Source organism: Vicugna pacos, chromosome 3, assembly GCF_048564905.1.
Source record: "Vicugna pacos chromosome 3, VicPac4, whole genome shotgun sequence".
Classification (NCBI taxonomy): Eukaryota; Metazoa; Chordata; class Mammalia; order Artiodactyla; family Camelidae; genus Vicugna; species Vicugna pacos.
The window spans coordinates 110,863,070-110,884,253 of NC_132989.1; the positions used below are offsets into that span (position 1 = coordinate 110,863,070).

The 21,184-nt window shown below is 39.1% G+C and overlaps 1 protein-coding gene across 1 annotated transcript in view; it reads left to right on the top strand.

Moving 5' to 3' along the window:
• DNAH5 (dynein axonemal heavy chain 5) overlaps nt 1-21,184 on the top strand; it is a 234,944-nt gene that overhangs the window by 68,138 nt on the left and 145,622 nt on the right. Inside the window, exons 12-21 of the mRNA XM_072958846.1 lie at nt 333-440; nt 2,748-2,833; nt 3,310-3,631; nt 4,549-4,755; nt 9,742-9,913; nt 13,728-13,873; nt 17,754-17,919; nt 18,644-18,883; nt 20,465-20,655; nt 20,744-20,831. Coding sequence (XP_072814947.1) covers nt 333-440; nt 2,748-2,833; nt 3,310-3,631; nt 4,549-4,755; nt 9,742-9,913; nt 13,728-13,873; nt 17,754-17,919; nt 18,644-18,883; nt 20,465-20,655; nt 20,744-20,831 — 1,726 coding nt within the window. The remainder of the gene's footprint in view (nt 1-332; nt 441-2,747; nt 2,834-3,309; nt 3,632-4,548; nt 4,756-9,741; nt 9,914-13,727; nt 13,874-17,753; nt 17,920-18,643; nt 18,884-20,464; nt 20,656-20,743; nt 20,832-21,184) is intronic.

Genomic DNA, 21,184 nt, shown 5'->3' on the forward strand with positions numbered 1-21,184 from the left:
TTTTTATTTCAGATGCAATTAGTAAGAATTTTTTAGACAAAACATCTTTCCTGCTGTTCAGATGTAGTTTCTGTTTTATATTTTTCTTCAAAAATACATAAAGCCTCAGAAAAATGCTTTCCAAATGATTCAGTGATTTCTTTGAATGCACCAGGTAATAGAGTAATGCTCCTAATATGCATGAAGCAATGAGAATAATTAAAGAAAAAAAGGCTCCTTTATTGCTTTGGATTTTTAGGCATGACTGTATAGGTTCTATATTTAAAGGTCGTATTTACTTAAGTAATGCAAGAAGATTGAAGTATTGTCTTATTTCTTTCATAACATTTCAGGGTATTGTTGCCACCATAAAGAAAAAGGAATATAATTTCTTAGACCAGCGGAAAATGGATTTCGAGCAGGATTATGAAGAGTTTTGCAAGCAGACTAATGACCTTCATGTAGGTTGTATAATACAGTTCCCCGTTGACAGTCTGGTGTTTATTTTTTCCATTCTTTGCAATGCTGCTAGTCATTACCCATTCAGAAGGGAGAAGCGTCTTCATCGTGGAGGTGACCGATAGCAAGCTCAGCCTGCATTTTGTGATTTTGGATTAATAATTGAAGGCTCTTTTTCATAGATTAAAAGGTCATAAAGATAGCTTTGGATAACAATCTGTAATCACAGACTTCTGCATGTGTTTCATCTTAGATCTTAGAGAATTAACTTTTATCTTCTGTTGAAACACAGTGTTATTAGAATATAGAAATTTGTTTCTGCTTGCTTCTTGCTTTAGAGCAATGATTATGACCAGGGGTAGCTCAAGCTAGTGGTCAGTGATGTTTGGCCAATCCGAAAGCCTGGGCTACATCTGGCCTTGGGAAAGTGGTACCAGGACCCACTCAGCACCTGGACCCCTCTTGATGTTCAGGCCCCATCCTCTCCAGAACGAGATTTATTGCAATTAAATGTGCATTTACTGTACATTAATTATGTATTGGGCTTCTATGCTGTAGGTTATGAATACAGAAATAAATCATAATCAGTCAATCAAGCAATCATTGATTTGCCCTCAAAGCTCATATCAGACATGGGCTATGATTGAAATATAAGTATATAGATGTTAGAACAGTGTAATGAATGTATCATTAAAAAAGGATAAATAGTGGCTAAAATGACTAATTATAAAAGTATAATATTCTGATATGCTATTAGGAAGTGAGGAGTCAAAGGTAAAAAGACATATTCCAAAGAAAGAAGGAAACTTACAGGGAGGACAGACCTACAAAAAATCACACAGACTGAGACTTGCTACAGCCCATAAGACGGGGTGTGGAGTGAGTTGCGTACTTTTGCTTGACTGGGGTTGGGAAGAGCTTCAGAGAGGAGCCTCGTCTGTGCTAGAACCCTGTTTATGTTTTCCAAGTAAATGGAGGGGGAATGAGAGGAAGGAGGAGGCTTTTTCAAGGTGGTGCCCACTGTTCATAATACTGAGAATAAAATTTTATAAATGTTTTACAGCCTGGTTTTTAAGTATTAGTCATAGATTAGTTCCTAAAAACTAATTTTTAGAAATCTAACACTGTTACTCATCTTGTCTTCCATTTCAAAAATAGTCAACTTCTCTCTTTGGTTTGCTGACCAGTTTTCCTCTGACTTCTTTGTCCCTTTCTCCATCTACTGTCTCTTAACTTACCTTTTTATACTCTCTCCTTTAAATAACCCGCCTATTTGCATGAATTCAGCCCTTGTCCCTATAAAACTGGGTGAAAATACTGGCCTTCCCGTGACTCTGAATTTAGTGAGTGGGGGTGATGAGTCTTGGAGATGGAATGGAGAGGACCAGTAACTGTGGCATCTCCGAGATGTGAGACCAGACAGTGTGTGTGTTGGCAGTGTGTGTGGTACATGAGTGATTTGGATCAGGGTTGTGTCCAGGGATCCACTGTCAAGGGGATCAGAGCCTAGGATCCTGCCCAGATTTAGGGCTCATGCTGGTACTGATAGACCAAAGAGAGGCAGGGCATTGGGACCAGGTGGGCTGTTGAAAGTCTAGAAGCATGCTGTCTCCAGCAGGCAAAGTAAGGCACTATTTAGTAAGGACCAGCTGCTGAGGTGACAAGCTGAGTTAAGGGAAAACTGAGTAGGACCTGAGAGCCCAGAACTGAGAGACCTAGAAGATTCCACTACAGACTTCGAAAGACTCTAAGAAGGGACCTGTGGTCCAGAGAGAAAAGAAGACTAATTCGAGGTCTTGGGTGTTCATGAGGAACTCATTGTCAGCCTTTGCAAAACCATAGGTTAGAAAAGCAAGGAAAACCAGCCAGGTCTAAGAGTTAGGGCTCAGTAAAGACTTACTGTGTCTGAAGTTAGAGGGAGGGAATGGAATAAATGCTCTAGCTCTGCCTAGTTTATAACCAAAGATTTTTCTCTGAAAGTCGAGTGTTTATTTAGGTAGGCTCACTGTAATGTTCTTTAGTGCAGGAAGATTTCTTGATCCTTGGATGTGCTGTTTGCAGAAATATCTGGTCCAGCGCCCCTAGACAAGTGCCAACCCTCATGACCGCTCTGACTTACAAGTTCCTCTTTGTTCCAGTTTCTGGACATTTATTTTTCTTTAAACTTAGATGAGTATCACATTTTCTGTTATATTTTGTCCTATGTTGTCTGCATTTGTAGAGAACGGGGAGCTCTTTTATCTTACAGCGAAATAGGATTTTTCATAATGCTAATTCTTTGTGCATAATCAGACTTTATCCTATTTTAGAATAAGTTGCAGAAGTTCATGGATGTTACGTTTGAAAAGATTCAAAACACCAATCAAGCTCTAAGTATGCTAAAGAAATTTGAAAGGTAAAAATTTGAAAGATTTTTCTAAATTCTGTTTTCTAAAATTGTGGGTAATATAAACATAGTTTAGTTTATGTCATTATGTTATTATTTCATATTTTAATGGAAAGATAATCCTCTCTTGACAATCTGAATAACAAGGTCAAGGTTTTTAAGTTCTTCAGAGGATTAAGAGTTTATTTCCTCTCAGCTTTGAAGTATCTTGTGACTGCCTGTCATAATATTATTTAATGTTTAGGTAAGTTGAAAAAACTTTTACCAATAGTTTTAACTATATTTTAAGGATTGATACTATTTTTAAAAAAAAACACTCTGCTGCGATATGATTGATGGATTGACTCCATTTTGATTTTTTTAGTAGGCCAAATAAATATTTCATTCTCTTCCATCAGCATGTGTTTTAAGACAAATTTTTAATAAACAAGATTTCTGGATATCATCCCATTAATTCAAGCCTTTCACTTTAAAAAAAAAATCAGATTGAATATACCTGATCTTGGCATTGATGACAAATACCGGCGTATCCTTGACAACTATGGGGCTGACATTGATATGATCTCGAAGCTGTATACAAAGCAGAGATGTGATCCTCCTTTGGCTCGAGACCAGCCTCCCATTGCTGGGAAGATTTTGTGGGCCCGTCAGCTCTTCCACAGGATTCAGCAACCAATGCAGCTTTTCCAGCAGCACCCAAGCGTGCTCCAGACGGCTGAAGCCAAACCTGTGATTCGCAGCTACAACAGGGTGGCCAAGGTCCTCCTGGAGTTCGAGGTTCTGTACCACAGGGCATGGCTTCAGCAAGTGAGTCTACGTTTAAAAGATGTCCCCATTGTCAAGTCCATGGGAAGCCCCCTGCTAACATTTGACAGTTTTAATTCCATAGAGATTTGAGTTTGTGGATATTTTATAAGACAGGGTTTGGCTCTAGGTGAGTAATCAGTCAGAGAGTATAATATGTACATGAAGAAAGATAATAATTAAATTTGAGCTAAAAATCTTCATGTGACTCATCTTTCTTTAATTTACAAACTCCTAAGGGAGAAGATCCTGTTTATTGATTCCTTTACCTGGTTGATTAAGATTTCTTTTTTTCTCCATTAAGTTCCTTAATGTGTCCATAAACACTAGTATGCCTGTTAAACAAAGTCTTAAATTTTATTCGTCCATACTACATTACTCAAATTATATTTCATACCCACCAACACTTGTGTTTCTCTGTAGATTGGCAGGAAGTATTTTGGAGGATAAAAATCCAGCCTTATAAGGCCTCTAAAATGGTATCTCATTTTCCTGGGTCAACTTTTGGTGTCTGAATCATTAATGGTGATGTCTCCATAGTGGTTTTCATTGATTTTCTAGATAACTGAAAACTTGAGTTTAGTAGGTTTCATGAAACTTTTATTAGGAAAAATAACTGAGTAGGCATGAAGGTATCAGGGAATAAAATGGCTTTTGCAAAGTCACCAGTATGGCAGTATCCACTTACAAGGTGTCGGAGATTCATAACCCAAGGATTTGGTTGAATTGACTGTGTATCACCACCAAGAACTGGAAGTCTCTTGAAATCAGGAGAAGAGTGAGGGACCCCGTTGTCTTTAGTTTGAGAAACTCAAATCCATGGAAGAACACTTAATGAACTTCATTCCCAGAAGTGGCAGAGCTATATACCCATATGCACTGAACCTTCTGATAGTAACAATGTTGATCTCTTCTCACAGACTGAAGAAATTCACATAGGACTTGAGGCTTCTTTATTGGTGAAGGCTCCAGGCACAGGGAAATTGTTTGTAAACTTTGATCCTCAGATTTTAACCTTATTTAGAGAAACAGAGTGCATGTCACAGATGGGCCTGGAAGTTTCACCATTTGCAGCTGCCCTTTTCCAGAAACGAGATATATACAAAAAGAACTTCAGTAATGTGAAGGTATAGTACTTTTATTTTTTTCCCCCTTCCTGGCTAGCCCCAGTTTGCATTAAAAAAAATCTCGTGATGTGTCACCGTTGAGGAATAGAAAGTGCCCAGGATGACTGTGGTGAAGTGACTGAGGCTAGGATGGGACTGTAGAGTTGGCAAGATCCAGGTCATTATAGATCTTGTAAACCAATGCTGTATGTTTGAGTGCACCAGGAAGCCAGTAGAGGAATCTGAGCAGGAGAGAAAGGTCAGATGTTTTTTATAATAACAATTATTCTTGCCGCTGGGTGGAGAATAGATTTTAAGGGGACAAGAGTGTCAGCAGGAAACCAAATTGGTGAGCTGTTGCACTGGTTCAGGGTGGAGATGACGGTGGCTTGAACTAGGGTGACAGTTGAGAAGTAGATCAGTGAATTAGAGAATTACATCAACTGGCAGGTTATGAAAGAACTCAAGGATGATTCCTCTGCTTTTGGTGTGAGCAACTAGATGGATTTACTCAAAGTGGGACTAATAAATATTACTGTGTTGGTTGGATTCTACACACGTGCTCAATAACATGCAGTGGCCCTGCATGGAAGTTCCACTCATGGAGATGGCAAAGACTGGAAGTAGCTTATTTTGGGGGGTAGAAGAGAATCAATAGTTCCCTTCTTAAGTATAAGATGATCTTTAGGGATTGAGGTGGAGGTGTTATCCATGCAGATGGATGTGTAAGTCTGGAGTTGACTAGAGGAGTCAAAGTCAAAGGCATACTTTTGAGAGTTATCAGAATATAGTTGCTATTTAAGGTCTTTGTCCTGCACAAGATTTCCAAGGAAGAGGATCTAAAGAGTAGAGGGTCTACATTCAACCCTGGGTTTCTCCAATATTAAAGGCCTGATAGAAAAGGACAGATGTACAAATAAAATTAAGGATTGGCCTTTGAGGTAGGTGGAAACCAAGAGTCAAGGAAGCCAAGAGTGAGAAAAGCCTCATCAGGGAGGGACTGGTCACCAGCGACAAATGTTGCCCAGAGGACACTCATGGTGAGGTCAGAGAGCAAGCCATGGTATTTGTCAACATGGAAACCATTGGTACAATTTTATAGTGGTCAATATCATGAGATAAGGCCAATAAGGCCATGAATTTGCATAATGCTTTACATTTTTAACCATTTTCATAGTCATACTCCATTTGATATCTTCCACAGCCATGTTGGATAATTGGGATAGAATACTATTATATTGTTTTGTAGGTGACAAAACTGTGGCTCAGAGAAATTAAATGACTTAGCCACGATCTCCTAGCTAGTAAATGGCAGAAGTAGGACCAGAACTCAAACTTGTAGTCTACTGTTTTCCCACTCCATGTTATGTTAAAAAGTTAATGTTGGCAATGGACAGACATTCCTCAAATGTAAGCTCGTCAAATACTGGTCAGCATGTTGGAATTCCCTTTTAGATTTTTCTTGCATGTTAGAAAAATAATTTAGTCAGGCTACATATTTGTAAAGAAAATGGTTATTTTTACTAAGAAATATAATTACTAGTGACAATTTTGTCCAGAGAATTGCTGTTTCTGTTTCATGTAACAGCCCCCAAATGTGATGGCTTAAAACAACAACTTCATTGTATCTCATGATTCTGTGAGTAAAGAGTTTACACAAGGCTTGGCTAGGTGATTCTTCCGCTCTATGTGGCACTGATCAGGGTTGTTTAGTTCGATTGGCAGATGTTCATTCTGGGAGGTCCAAGATGGATTTATTCTCTGGTTCTTCAGTGGGAATGGCTGGAATTTTCGCTCAGATGGGATGAAGGACTGGAGCATCTATGTGTGGCCTTCCAGGATGGAGGCTTCAAGGCAGTAGAATTTCTTGTAAGTCAATTCAGGTTTTCAGTAGCGGGCATTATAGTAAACAAGGAGGAAGCCACATGACCTTTTGGACATTCTCATATGTCTCATAGCATCACTTCTGTTGCTCTGTTGGGCTCCGTAGCCCACCCAGATTCAAGGAGAGGGGACATGTACCCCACCTCAGGAAGGGACGAGGGTCGAGAAGACTGTTTTAAAACCACTACAGTTGTAAATGTCAACTCTAGCAAGTGAATTATCATCTGGCTGGCATTTATTGTAACCTGAACATGAAAGTGTAGAAGGTTCCCACCCAACATGAGTAGCCGGTAAGAGCGGATCTATTGGCATGTTTGGGGGACTGTCTCAGGTGTTGCTGAGTCATTATGCTGAATATTCAGCAGAGTTTCCAGGCTTCCGTAGATATGCTGAAGTAGCTGAGAGTCTGTTTTCTTCATCTAGTCCTTGGAAGGCAGTTCAGACTAGAAAGAGACGAGTCAGCATGGACTAGTCGTTAGGAAGACAGATTCCAAAGCCGATCTGGATTCAAAGCATTATCTTTGGGCAAGTTACTTTACCCTTATAAGCCTCAGTTTTTCATTCATAAAATGGATGAATAATACCTCCTGGGGTTAAAGGATTAAGGTTGGAAGCAGAAGGGCTGCTAGAGGTTGATTGTAAGAATTGCTTCCCAGATAGAAGAAGTGATGAACATTGAAGAAAAGGTAAGCCGAGGATAAACAGTTCAGGCAATGAGTAAGTAGCTGCTGATAGAACTATCAAATTTAAGTTTTTCATGGAAATTGAAAGGATATTACAGAAATGGTGGAAACATGTCAAATGAAGAAAGGATTTATGTGGTCCATTTTGGAAACTCTTTTTGAGTTTAACAAAATTCACGAAATCCATTGGGCTCCTTACTTCCTTCTTGCAGCTTTTTTTAGAAGCCGAAATATTAATTGTGACTGTCCACTAAGGGAGATATTGTGTACCGTGTTTTCCAAACTTACTATCCAGGGACAATTTTTCTTACAGAATTTCTTGGGGCAAGCATTTCAGGGAAATTACTTAGGGAAACATTGATAAAACAACAAAGTAACACCAGCATGCACATTACAAATATATGAGTTTAAAAACAATTGTATTGGGATTTTGAGATTTGCAGATACTAACTAGTATATATAAAATAGATAAACAAGTTTATACAGTATAGCACAGGGAACTATATTCGATATCTCATAGTAGCTTATGGTAAAAAAGAATATGAAAATGAATGTATGTATATTCATGTATGACTGAAACATTGTGCTGTACACCAGAAATTGACACAACATTGTAAACTGACTATACTGCAATTAAAAAACAAAACAAAACAAAATTGTGTTTAAGAAGTACATTAAAGTTGCTTTCTTATAATTAATTACTATTAATATTCACATTACCATAAAAGGTAAGCTAGAAATACTAATAGTCTTATTTAAAAATAGTAATATATGAACAAAATACTGACACATCGTATTCAACATCGTGCAACAGGAAAATATTAATGGAGAACCATGAGTTGCTAATCACAAATGCTCCTTCTAATAACAGCTAATTAATTAATTAGAGAATGTAGATTGATCGTCTTCTATGTGCCAGTTACTGTTTCAGGCACATTGAACAAAGCAGACCAAGTTCTTGTCCTTATATAACTTGTATTCTCATTGGGTAAGACAGAAAATAAGCAATGAACGTATAGGTAAATTATATAGTCTATTAGAAAGTGATAGATCCTATAGAAAAAATGGAGCAGGGCAAAGAGGATAGAGTGCATTGGTTGTTTTTGGTGATGCTTTACAATCTTAAATAGATGGTCAGGACAGGCCTAATTGAGAAGGTGGCATTTGAGTAAATATTTGAAGGAGACACAAAGGCCCTAAGGACTTGCACGGAAAACGGGAGTAGGGCAGGAGTAGGTAAGAAAGGAGAAAAGTGATTGGAGATGAGATTAGAGAAGTAATGAGGACCAGACTGGGTCGGTCTTTGTAGACCAACATGAGAATCTGTAGCCCCAAAGGAAATGGGAAGTCATGTAGCCATGTAAGCAAAGGAGTGACATGATCTGACTTAACATTTTGAAAGAATCACTCTTGCTGCTAGATTGAGCATAGGCTATATTCAGGGGGTGTGAGTGGAAGCAGGGAGACAGCGGTAGACCATTACAATAATCTCAGTGAGACTCAGCGATGGTGGTAGCAGTGGATATGGTAAGCAGGGCAGATACAGGATCTTTTTAAAATATGGAACAAACAAGATATTCTGATGGATTGCGTGTGAGTATGAGAGAAGGAGAAAAGTCAAGGATTACTTTGAGAATTGGCCTGAGGACTAAAAGGATGGACTTGCCATCATTTGAGATGGAGAATGATGTTGGCAGAGAAAGTTTTGGGGTAAGAACAAACTTTCAGTTTTGAACATGTTCAGTTTGAAATGTCTGTTAGATATTCAAGTGGAGACACTGAGTGGGCTGTTGCCGCATATGAATCTTGACTTCAGAAGTGAGATCCGGGCTGGTGATGTAAGTTTCACTGTCTTCAGCCTATGGATGATACTTAAAGCCATGACATTTGTTGACATCAACACTGGTTCCTGACTCTCTCCCTTTGTGCTTTGGTTCTTGCACCAAGACTTGGTCTGTGATCCCAGCAATGGGCTGAGCAGACCTCTGCTCACCCGGACACTTTGGGTACTGAATCTGATCCACAGGAAGTGCCCAGTGGAGCAGGGAGCCCGTGGTGACAGTGTGCAAAGTTGAATGAATGAACCGAGTGATGCACAGGCCAAGGCCCTGGTAACATGGCTTAACCGGGTTTGGAAAAGTCACTTGACCTCAGAACTTTCCTCCCCTTTTGGGCTGGATAGGGGGTGAGAAACTCTTACTCTTAAATTCTTTTTCTCTCCTCAGTGGTATTTTATGGATTAGGAATTTGTGTTTATGAGAGATTTCTTGTCTTCTGTTCTGTTCTTCTTTTGTTTCGTCTGATTCTGCTTGCCAGGCTACTGTGGGAGCCCTACAGCTGAACCCTAAATAAAAGTAATCCTTTTGGATTAAAAAATGAGATATTAATAGATATTAAAAGTGAGATGTTAATTGATTACTTAACCCCCATTTCATTGCAGATGATGTTGGCTGAATATCAGAGAGTGAAGTCAAAAATGCCTCCCATCATGGAGCTGCTGATGGCCCCTCATTTGGCCAAGGTGGATGAAGCCCTCCAGCCCGGCGTGGCTGCACTGACCTGGACATCACTGAACATTGAGATGTACTTGAAAAACGCTTTTGCAAAGATCCGTAAGTCTGTTTAAGTGCTTATTATTTTTCAGTACGAAAGGCTGAGTTTTAAATGTCTACTGTATTTCTTAGAGATATTGTGACATAGATAATGAAATGAGGAGTGTTATTTTTAAGCCATTCCCTATGGAATTTTACCAAATATATGAAGTCATTAATTTCCTGGAAACTATATACACTTCCTATTTAATTTTATCCCCAGAGATGAGCTACATTTTAAAATTATACTTACTGTTTGACATGAGACTTTAAAGGAACTTTAGAGTCATTCAACTATTTATACTAATAAGTTAGTGTGTTTTTGAGACTCCTATTTAAATGATGTGGAGATTTGGACAGGCCAGACTGCTGAACAACAGGACACATGGGAAAAGGTTAAGCAAATATATTTTCTTAATGAGGGATAGAATACACTTTAAAATATAGGTAAGGTGATGTGTTCCATAAAACACGATTTCCCCAAATGTGTACAAATATGCTGCAAAGAAAGAGTCTAGGCTCAGATAAGCCTGGAAATCCAGTTTAAACAAAGTCAGCAGGCTTCTTTTCTGGAGGACTTTTCAGAGCCTTTAATATGCCATTGTCCAGTGGCATATTAAAGTGTCTCCTGAAGTGGGCTTTTGAAGGTGACATTTCCCAGAATCCCTTGGCTGCCTCCTAGGAGAGCCTGTTAACACCTGTAGACCTTCCATGGTGGGCAGTGGAACACAGGTTGGACCACGGTGATGGAGGGGTTGTTCCAGGAAGACTTAGAAATCGCCATTCTCCTCTCCTACACGGTGTCCACACCGTCTCTTCCTGGCCTGATGCTCCCCATGTTTAAGGCCCAGAGTAAGTCCCACTGCCAGGAAGCCCACTAGGACTCTTTTACCACTCGGGGCCACTTACCACTGTGACCTCCTGGTGTTTTTCATTGGGACTAAAGACTCTGTATTTTGATTTCTTCTCATGGTTCCATCTTTCTTCCCAAACTGACTGCAAAGGGCTTGAAAATCAAGCTGTTTCTTACACTTTTGTATTCCTCTGAGCTGGGTTCATACTAGACACCCATACATGTGTGGATTCATACTTGCAATAGTTTTATATAGTTCATGGGTTTCCATTTCTTTACCTGCATAACCTCTTTCCTACCCCTTTGGTTCTATCACCTCATTTCTGGGTCACCCCTTCCTGAGTCTCCCTTCTACATATCTCTCCTTTTATTTGCTCTCTCTCTTGCCATCTCGTATTTGTGGCTGCTGAAGTAGTACATAGTCTACCGCCTAAATTGTCAAGAGCTTGTTTTAATAGCAGATTTTCACTGTACCTTCCTAATAACTTAGAGCTCAGAAGGGTTCAGCCTTTTATTTTACCAGGTGCTGTGTACTCAAGAATATTTGGTGGGTGCTGGGTTGAGTGGGGTCGAGGAGTGAGGAATCAGTGGTTGAGCTCTTCCATTCTCTTTGTTTTACTTCATAGGTTTGGAGAATAGATTCAAAGACAAAGTGTAAAGGGGTCTTTGGGTATGAATGGGATGTGTTTCAGGCTCATTACAATTTGAAGGTTGAATCGTATAAAATGCATGATCAGACACCCATAGCATTATAAGAATGGAGCACGTTGTAGAAACAATCTTAAATAAGACCTCCAATTTACAGCTGGAAAACTTTGACCCACAGATGCTAAGTGGCTTCCGATGTATGGATGTAAGAAACAAGAATGAGTTTAGAATACAGTTTCCTGGCCTCCAAACCAATATTCCTTCCAAAATACATCTCCCCAGAAAATAAAACAAGAGGAAAGGAAGCATTGGTAAAATGTATAAAAACTTCATAATAAGAGTCATCACAACATAAATTAGAACTGACTGCCAAGGCAGACTTCAGTAATATTCTCCCTGGAGAGTATTAGAATTGGAGTGTTAACAATTGGGATGTTTTATTAGTGTTAGCTGGAGACAGCAGATCATTTCTCAAGAAACTCTTTAGTTCTCTGATTCTCTCTCTCTCTCTCTTTTTTGTAATTTAAATGAAGAAACTGAGGGCTAACAAAGATTAGATTTCTTTGGGAGGCAACTATGTTGAATCCCAGCAACAGCTGGGTTCTTTATTGGATTAGTGGGCTGACACTTCTATTTACAGGTGGTTATTTGTATCATGCAGATAAGAGAGCATTTGCTACTCTTCAGAACAACACACAGGACATCTTTGACATGATTTTGTACAGTCTACACATGTTGTTTTGGTTTCCAACTACAGCTGTAACAAACCACCACAAACTTAGTGGCTTAAAATAAGATGGCTGCGGGGGAAGAGTATAGCTCAAGTGGTAGAATGCGTGCTTAGCATGCAGGAGGTCCTGGGTTCAATCCCCAGTGCCTCCTCCAAGAATAAATAAATAAACAAACCTAATTACCTCCCCCTAAAAAGCACCCCTAAGATAAAAATAAAAAGAAATGGAAAAAAAGCCATTAAAAAAAAATAAGATGGCTATGGAGGTGAGAAAGTCCAAAATGAATCTTAAGGAGTTAAAATCAACGTTGGATAGTTCCTTCTGGAGGCTCCAGGGAGGATCCTTTTCTCTGCCCTTTCCAGATGCCAGAGGCTGCCTACATCATGCCTACATCCTTTGCCTCATGGTTGCTCCAACTTCAAACCAGCAGCATAGCACCTTTATATCTCTGTCTCTGTGTCCTGTGATCACACTGTCTTCTGTCTGACTCTGATCCTCCTACCTCCCTCTTATAAGGACTCTTCTGTCTACACTGGCCCCACCTAGATAATCCAGGAATCCATATCTCCAGATAGGAACTTAAGCACACCTGCCAAGTCCCCTTTGCCATGTAAGGTAATATTCACAGAGGATTAGGGTGTGGACGTTCTCAAAGGGCCATTATTCAGCTTATCACACATATCCTTGAAGCTGCTTTGAAGAATCGATCAGAAATAGGAAAGAGCGCTCAATAGTATTTGAGCGCATATGCTTGGATGAAAGTTCTGGTTCTCTTTTAGGAGTGAATAAGCTTACCAGGCAGAACTATTTGGTATCTTGAGTGGCCTCTTTGATAATTAGCTTCAACATTTTTGAAAACTTTTAGGGGTTTACTCTTTAGGAATTAAAGGTACTTATTTAAGGAAGTATTTACATCTTTGATATATCATGAGGATGTAACATGTGTATAACAAGTAGTATCAGAAAAAAAGAAAATTTACCATATATTTGTTGAAAAATGTATTTACCCCTTAAATGGAGATACATTAACCATCATTCCTACTTTTGATGTAAATTGTTAATTTCTTCTGGAATTACTCTTCCTGTCCATGAAACTAGTGTTCAATATTACTTCGGCACAACTTAAAAAAAATATACCTTGTGATAGTAACAGTTAAAAAAAAATTGGGGGAATTTGACTTCAATAATATCTGCTGAATACCTCCTGTGGAATAGGCGCTGGGCTAAGTGTTGAAGATGCAAGGATGAAAAAGGTGATATTCCCGAGGAAGCTAATACATGAGTAGACAACCTGGTGTACACAGAGATGGAGGGGTGCTCGGGATCGGTGCCGGTACAGGAGGAGGGCACTCCAGTATGTGCAGGTGCACAGAAAGCCTCCTGGAGGAGATGGGTTTGAGCTCAAACTTCAAGTTCAATCTCAAGTCAAGAGTTAGCCAGGCTGAGAAAGTTAGGAGACTGGTTAAAGAAGGAACAGTGTGAGAAAACCAAGTGTGAAACAGCTCTGTGGAGCAACTTTAATCCTGATTTTCCTACTGAAGTTTAATCATGTTGATTAAAAAAAAAATGCTTAATCCCCCCCCCCCCTTTTTTTTCCCTAAAGAGGACCTGGAATTGCTGCTCGACAGGGTCAGTGATTTGATCGAGTTCCGCATTGACGCCATCCTAGAAGAAATGGGTAGCACGCCTCTTTGTCAGCTCCCCCAGGAGGAGCCACTTACCTGCGAAGAGTTTCTCCAGATGACAAAGGTTATTAGATGATTGATGCTTTTATTTAACAAAATTTGGGGGGGATTTATTTTTCTATAAAGCCATTATTTGGAAGCATAAATTACATTTTATTCTCTACCCATGACTGGTGTGTGATAGATGTGATTCAAACGAGGAGCCTTCTGACAATAATTTGGAAATGAAGAGGAATATATCTGAGGATTTACTCAGACACAGAGAACAAATCATTTCTTTTCATATCAGTAGGAGGGAAATTGCCATGGAACACAGTTCTCATTATTTTCATAGTTTTGAAGAATAGAGCTATTTTGCTGAAGAGCTTCTAGTAGGTTAGGGTTAATTAATAAAATAATTGTTTTAAACAGCCTCTGGACAGAATTTCTTCTTTGAGCATTTCTACAGTGGTTCCCAGACTGGTGTTCTGAGGCACAGACGCAGTTCTGGAGCCGTTGCTGGGAAAGCTGGGAAAGGTGGGGTCTGTGTTCAATCTGGTAAAGACTACCCTCTTTTTCCCTTCCAGAGTCTTTTCACATTAACATATTAAAATAAAGACGTTCAGAAGTTCTCCTGAGAAAGTATCTATTTAATGTATTATTTCTTTAATCTGTTATTTCTCAAACATTAGCAAACGGAACACTTTCTTCCCTGTGCCAGGACTAGGATCCCGGGGGCAGTGCTCCATGAAGTGACCCTTTGGCAACGTCACTTCAGCATCATTTGCAACATTTCCACTGGGCATCTCGATTACAAAAACTCATCAGTGGTGATTTTAATATGGTATGTCAGGAGTCCTCAAGACCAGCCCCACCAGAAGGACTCATGGAACTTAGAACCACTAAAGGCTAAGATCTGTCACAGCTACGTAGGAAGAATACACAGTCAGGCCATGAGGGAAGAGACCGGCAGAGTTTGCAGGAATGCATGAGTGGGCTTCCTTATGCATTCTCCCTGCCATGGGGGGCCACACAGAGCTCACTGTCCCCTCACCCTCAGCAACAAGAATATAGCGACAGGTCTGCAACATTTGTGCCCAGGAAAGCCTGTTAGAGACTTAATGCCCAAGGTTTTTATTTGGTCTCATCACACAGGCACCCTCTGCCTAGCGTGGACTAAAATTCCAGACACCCAGAAGGAGAGCAGGTTTTTGGCATAAACCACACTGTTTGCACAGGCAGTCCAGGCATAGAGAAAGAGTTACTCTTTACAACCTTCCCGAAATCTAGGCTCCCAGACACCCGCCAAAGACCAGCCTCACCAGCAGGCCAGCGATCTCAGACCTGCCATGTTAGCCTTTTTCTGCATATGTGGTCATACTTAGCTTATATTAAATTATTATATAATCAAAATTAAATGTCTGCACTTTAGAAATTTCCGGTTCTTCCTTCTCTCAGACTCATTAACTGTTGGTAGACCCCAAACCCCATCTTGTCTCTCCTGTGCGTTTTTTAATGTGCCCCCAGCCGAGAAATCACTGGGCTTCACGATTTTTAATATTAATTATCCCTATTTTAATTATTATCTTATAAAATTCATTTCTTTTAAATTTAAAAGCAAGTTTTAGAATATTTAAAAAATAGGAAAAGATAGCATTTTTACCGATTATGCCACCATTGTTATAATTTTGGTGTACTGCCTTTTTATACCATTTTATCATAATTTTGGTGTATTGCCTACTTATAGGCAAATTATACTTAATAAATTTGTGATCCCTACCATACATACAGCAGATTTTGAATAGTGTTTTTTTCCTCCCACCTACCGTTTCTTCACAAACTATTTTTCATGTTGCTACATGGCTTTCATAGTCCCCATTTTAATGATGCCTTCAGAATAGTCCATTGAGTTGTTATACCTTAATTACTACTTCCTTGTTGTTGGACAGTTAAATGGTTTCCAAAGTTTCGCTATTTTGCTGAGGGCTGCAATGAATATATTTATATATTTCATGCTTTCTTCCCCTTTAGGAGTATTTCCTCCTCCAAAATAGGATTATTGTCTCAGAAGTTGTGTCTTCATTTAATGGCTCTTAATGTTTGTAGCCAAATCACTTTTCAAAATGATGGTGTCAACTTGCAATGCCATCAGCAGTGCAATAATACCAATTTCACTCTCTTCCAGCAAACACTGTTTTATTATAGTTATAATAAATTATAATAAATTTTTTATTATAATAAGTTACATAAAAGAGCAGTACATTTCTTATAATTAAGTATAATAATACATTTATTATAATAAATAATTATAATTTATTAATTTTAGTTTAAGTAGCAAAATCATAGAGCCTAATTTTAATTTGCATTTTGATTACTAAAGTGAATGATTATCAATATAACAGAAACTTTCCCTTGAATTTAGTTCTTATAATTCACTTATTCCTTCATTCATTTTTGTGGTGCTTCTATGCAAACCACTGCTTAGGATACAACAGAGAACAAAACAGATGAGATCCTTGCCATTACGATGCCCACTTTCAAGTGGAGGATACAGAAAAACAGGCAAACAAAATAGCCAATAAACCAACATGTCAGGTGATAAGTTCAATGGAGAAAAATTAAGAGGTTGTGGACAAAAGGAGTACCTGAGAGAGGGTTGTGATTTTATGATGATGGTGAGGGAGGACTTCTGTGATTACATCTGAACACAGGAAGTGAGGGAGCCAGCCTTGTGAATATCTTTGGAGAAAAGCATTCCAGGCAGAGGGAATAGCAAGTGCAAAGGCCCTGAGGCAGAAGCCTGTTGTTCTGATAGAAAGATGTTGAGTTGAGGTTCATTGGGTATGTTCATATGCTGAGGGGGAAAATCAAGTAGAGAAGGAGAAAGTGAATGGGTGGTTAGTATAGTCTCTGGGGAAGCAGGAGAGTCTGTGACTTAAAACTCAGATTCTGTGACTATGTATTTTTAAATAGAAGGAGAAACATTGCATTCACTGAACAAGGAAGAAAAAGAGTTAATGAGGGAGACTGGTTTGTCTTTTGGATGAGAGTGTGGAGTCAGGGCCACGCAGGGGCCTCCATTCGCTTTGTACTATCCCATCCCTTACCCGGTCTCCGACCTGGGTCTTTTTCATAGCTGTCTTTAGGACATATAGCCTTTGTCTTAGGCTGGGGTTGGAGATTAGTAGTTGGGTGAAGTTCTGGGTTGGGAACAAAGTTGTTATTTTATACTTTATTTGATGATAAAGAGGTTTAGTAGTTTCAGGACACATCAGAATCTTACTACTTTAATGGCATCAAAATGCCATATGCCCTGTAGCAGTGGACTGGAGGTGGATGTCATGGGTGATGAGGAGGTAAAGGAAGTGTGAAGCTGGTGTTTGGAGTGGATGGTCCATGAGCCTGTTGGAGAGTCTCAAGATGAATGATGGTGGAGCTTGCAATGGAGCTGGAGACTATGACCAGCTCAGAGCCTGTTGCTTCATGGGCTTATTTTCCAACTAGGTGGTAAATCACTGTTTGCATCATCTATTCCCATCTCTGTCTTGATTAAAGTGCCCAACACCTTAGAAATGTGTAATCTATTTGGAGATGAGGGGACTATCTAAAATTAATTAGGAGTTGACTAATTGGGATCATTGGCAAAGGTGAGGAGGGCAGGAAGGCTGTGAAATGAAGAAAACTTCATGGGAAGAAAGGCTGTTCATGGCTTTTAGAGTTATATTTTCCACTGCTGCAGAAGTAGGTGTGATTCTGGTCCAACTACACTGCTCTGGTTGGTTCTCTTGTCTTCAACACATTCATTCACAGGATGCCTGGCCTGGGTTAGTGTGAGAGGTGTGGCCAGGCATCATTGGAGGCCAACATCTCATCTGGCGGCTGAACCTATAGCTTAGTATCGTTACTGATGTGCTCTCAAGAGCTGGATAAACAAACATGACATGTGCTAATTTTTTTTTTTGTAGGACCTTTGTGTAAATGGTGCTCAGATACTACACTTTAAAAGCTCATTAGTAGAGGAAGCAGTCAATGAGCTCATAAATATGTTGCTGGAGATGGAAGTTCCATCTAAGGAAGAAAATGAAAAAGTACCCAATGTCAAGAGTGCAGATTCAAAAAATGAAAATTTAGGTAAGACACGGGGTAATGGAAGGGTCTTGTTTTTCTAGGACATTACTGAAAACTAAAATTAATTTTCTACATAGCAGTGTATTTCACACTTCTACAAATACCTTCCCAATTTTATAAGGACATTTCTAAATCTGATATTATGATTCAGAGCACATTTTAATGGCTCTGTGTCATTAATTCCCATTATTTTTTTGTTAAACCCTAGAAATACTTTGCATTGGCCCTGGTTAGCTCTCTTTGCACTTATGTACAAGTGTATGTCTTTTCACTTTATCAGTAAAGCAGGATGGTTTCTGGATTGGAATTCCCACTGGAGTATTTCTACACCAGAGCAAATGGTTTGCAGGACAGATGAAGACACTGAGAGGCAGACAAGGGGAGCTATTCCCCCAAGGTTTTATGGTTATTGATAGAAGAGGGAATCCAGAGAACCAGCACCCAGGCTCCCAGGCCCTGTCTTGCTTTTGCAGCCATAGCTTCTGCCTCTCCTCCTGTTTCCTCACACCAAGGAGGAGAGGCCTCCAGCAGTCCACCTGTGGCCCCAATATCCTCTTTGACAGTGTCATTTCGTAAGAAGTGTGACGTTTAAGTGTTATTAAACTTGCATGTAATTTATCTAAATTTTCTTTAATTGCAATAGATGGTTCTCTCTCTCTCTATCTCCTCCCCGCTATCCTCCACCCCTCCCACCTCATCTCTTTCAATTTCTCTCATTTTGTAACAGCAAAAAGAGAAGAAGGAAATTCGGACTCCTTGACATCGTCCCTTAATGCCGGGGCAGGCCCCCTCCCTTTGACAACAATCATGAGGAAGAAGAGAGAGACTGAGGTGTTGCAGGAAGGAGCCCTCGAGTTGCTCTCTCATTTCAATCACCAAAACACGGAAGCGCTTCTGAAAGTTACAAGGAATACGCTAGAGGCCATTCGCAAGCGAGTTCATGCCTCCAACTCGATGAACTTCCTGGGTGATGATTCCACACAGTTTGCCTCCTGGCTGGCCAGGCGTGGTTGCTGGTTGTGTGTGGTATCTGCGTGCGTGTGTGTATCTGTGTGTGCGTGTACGCATGTGTTCCTGTTAAATTTACACAATTAAAAACCTCACCATTTATTGAGTGCCTCCTTGTAAGTTTATATATTATGAACTCGAGTTATCCCAACAATTCTACAAAGTAGATACTATCATTACTCTCATTTAAAACGGAGAAGGCTGGAGTCCAGGGAGGTTAAGTAATTTGCTTAAAATCGATTAGCTTTTGCTAACAACATAATAGTTGGCATCCCATTTAATCTTTTTGTAATAAGGTGAAAACACGTGAAATGAATTATTTTAATTAGTAAAAGAAAACAGACATACTTTAAAAAGAAGATATATAGAAAGATAATTTCATTGTTAAACTATTAGATTATTCGCCAGTCTTATAAAATGAGAAGCATCTTATTAATGCTGTGAACTCCAAAGGAGTATTTTTTTTTAAAACTATTTTCGTGTCAGTTTAGTACTTGCCGGCTGGTTTCCTCATTCTCAATACAATCATCTTTCCCTCAGCATCCTTCAGAAATAGGTGTTGTGTTTCCCAGGTGGGCCATAGAAATCCATCAAACCTAGAGACATGGTGAAATTAAATTTTAAATTAAAAATATAAAAAAAGTAATGGTAAATAATTAAAATTGAAAAAATAATAGGGCAATAAAACCTTTTTATTTATTTTGAATATTGGCGTTTTAGGGAAAGTGTCTCTAATATTTAATTAAAAGTGGATGAATAGAAGTGGAAACATTAAAATAATTTTTTGTTCGATGGCATAGTTTATTATGTTTCCTTTCACTTCGGAATGGAGGGTAGTCCTTTGACTTAGGGATCATATTAGAACTTAGCAACTGTTGGTTGATATGCTGAATATCGTTACGTGTCTTTCCCAACTTTTTATATTACAAGTATCTCCAGCTATGTATGTATAGTTAAACACACAGATAGCCACGTTTATATGTCTATATTTGTACCTATATCCAACTTTAAAAGCCTCTTAGATGTAAATGGTGAATCACACTTTATTTCTTCTCCACTCTAACTGCCCCCAGTTTGGATATACTCACAGTGGTAGGAAAGGCATGTGTTATTTGAAATTCCAGACTGGCTATTTGTTCTGACTTACGCTTGTTCTGACGGTTGTCCATGTTCTTCATTCTACATTTGATTTGTTGGTATCCTGTTATTTGGATGGTGTCATCTTCAATATTTTAGATAAGAGTATATATATTTAGGCCTGGCTTTGCACAGTGCGTTTCCTTTCTGGAGAGTGTACCTGTAGATGGTAATCAGCAGAAAATGACTTGGGTTTCCCTGAACTGTTCTGTTATGTTGAGTAAAACTAGATACTCCATTAGTTTCTATTCATTCATTTCATTCATCCATTCAACAAATACATATTGTCCAATGATATACCTATTATGTATTGTTCTAGATGCTTTAACTTTTCTGATTAAAAACGAAATAAATCCCATTTTAAATAAAAAAATTAAATCTTCCCTATTTTGTGTTAACTCAGACAGTAACAGTGCCTCTAAAACGAAGCAGAACTGTCTGCCCATTTTCCGGGCAAGCATCACCCTGACCATTCCCAACATCGCCATGGCCCCCACCCTGGAAGACATACAGCAGACGCTGAACAAAGCCGTGGAGTGCATCGTCACTGTCACCAAGGGGGTTAGACAGTGGAGCAGTGAGCTGTTGTCCAAGGTGGGTGTGGGATGAAGGAATCATTTCATGTGGAAGCTGCTGCTTTTATACATCGGATGCAGATGAAAAATATCCTTTTGCATTGTAGAAAAAGATGCATGAAAGGAAGGTGGCTGCTTTGCAGAATAATGAAGACAGTGATTCTGATGTTGAGATGGGAGAAAATGAACCTCAAGGTAAGTGCTGTTTTAGTCCTTTCTAACTAGTCATTGTCAATCAACACTTTTTGAGCTAAGATGTATTTTCCCTCCATGCAATTCTCAAATCAGATTAGATCAGAATATTAATTTGTGGGCCAATTTTAAGTTTATAAAATATAAAGATTCAGGTATTTTAATATCATCATTGTAAGTAATGTATATAAAGATTCAGGTATTTTAGTATCATCATTGTAAGTAATATATTGGCGACTGTTGTGGCTGCATCACTGTCCAGTGTAATGGGGGTGATGGACTGGGGGACAAGACGGATTTTTGTTTCACAATGTAAAGAGAAACTTGTCATCATCACAATGAATATTCCCTAACAT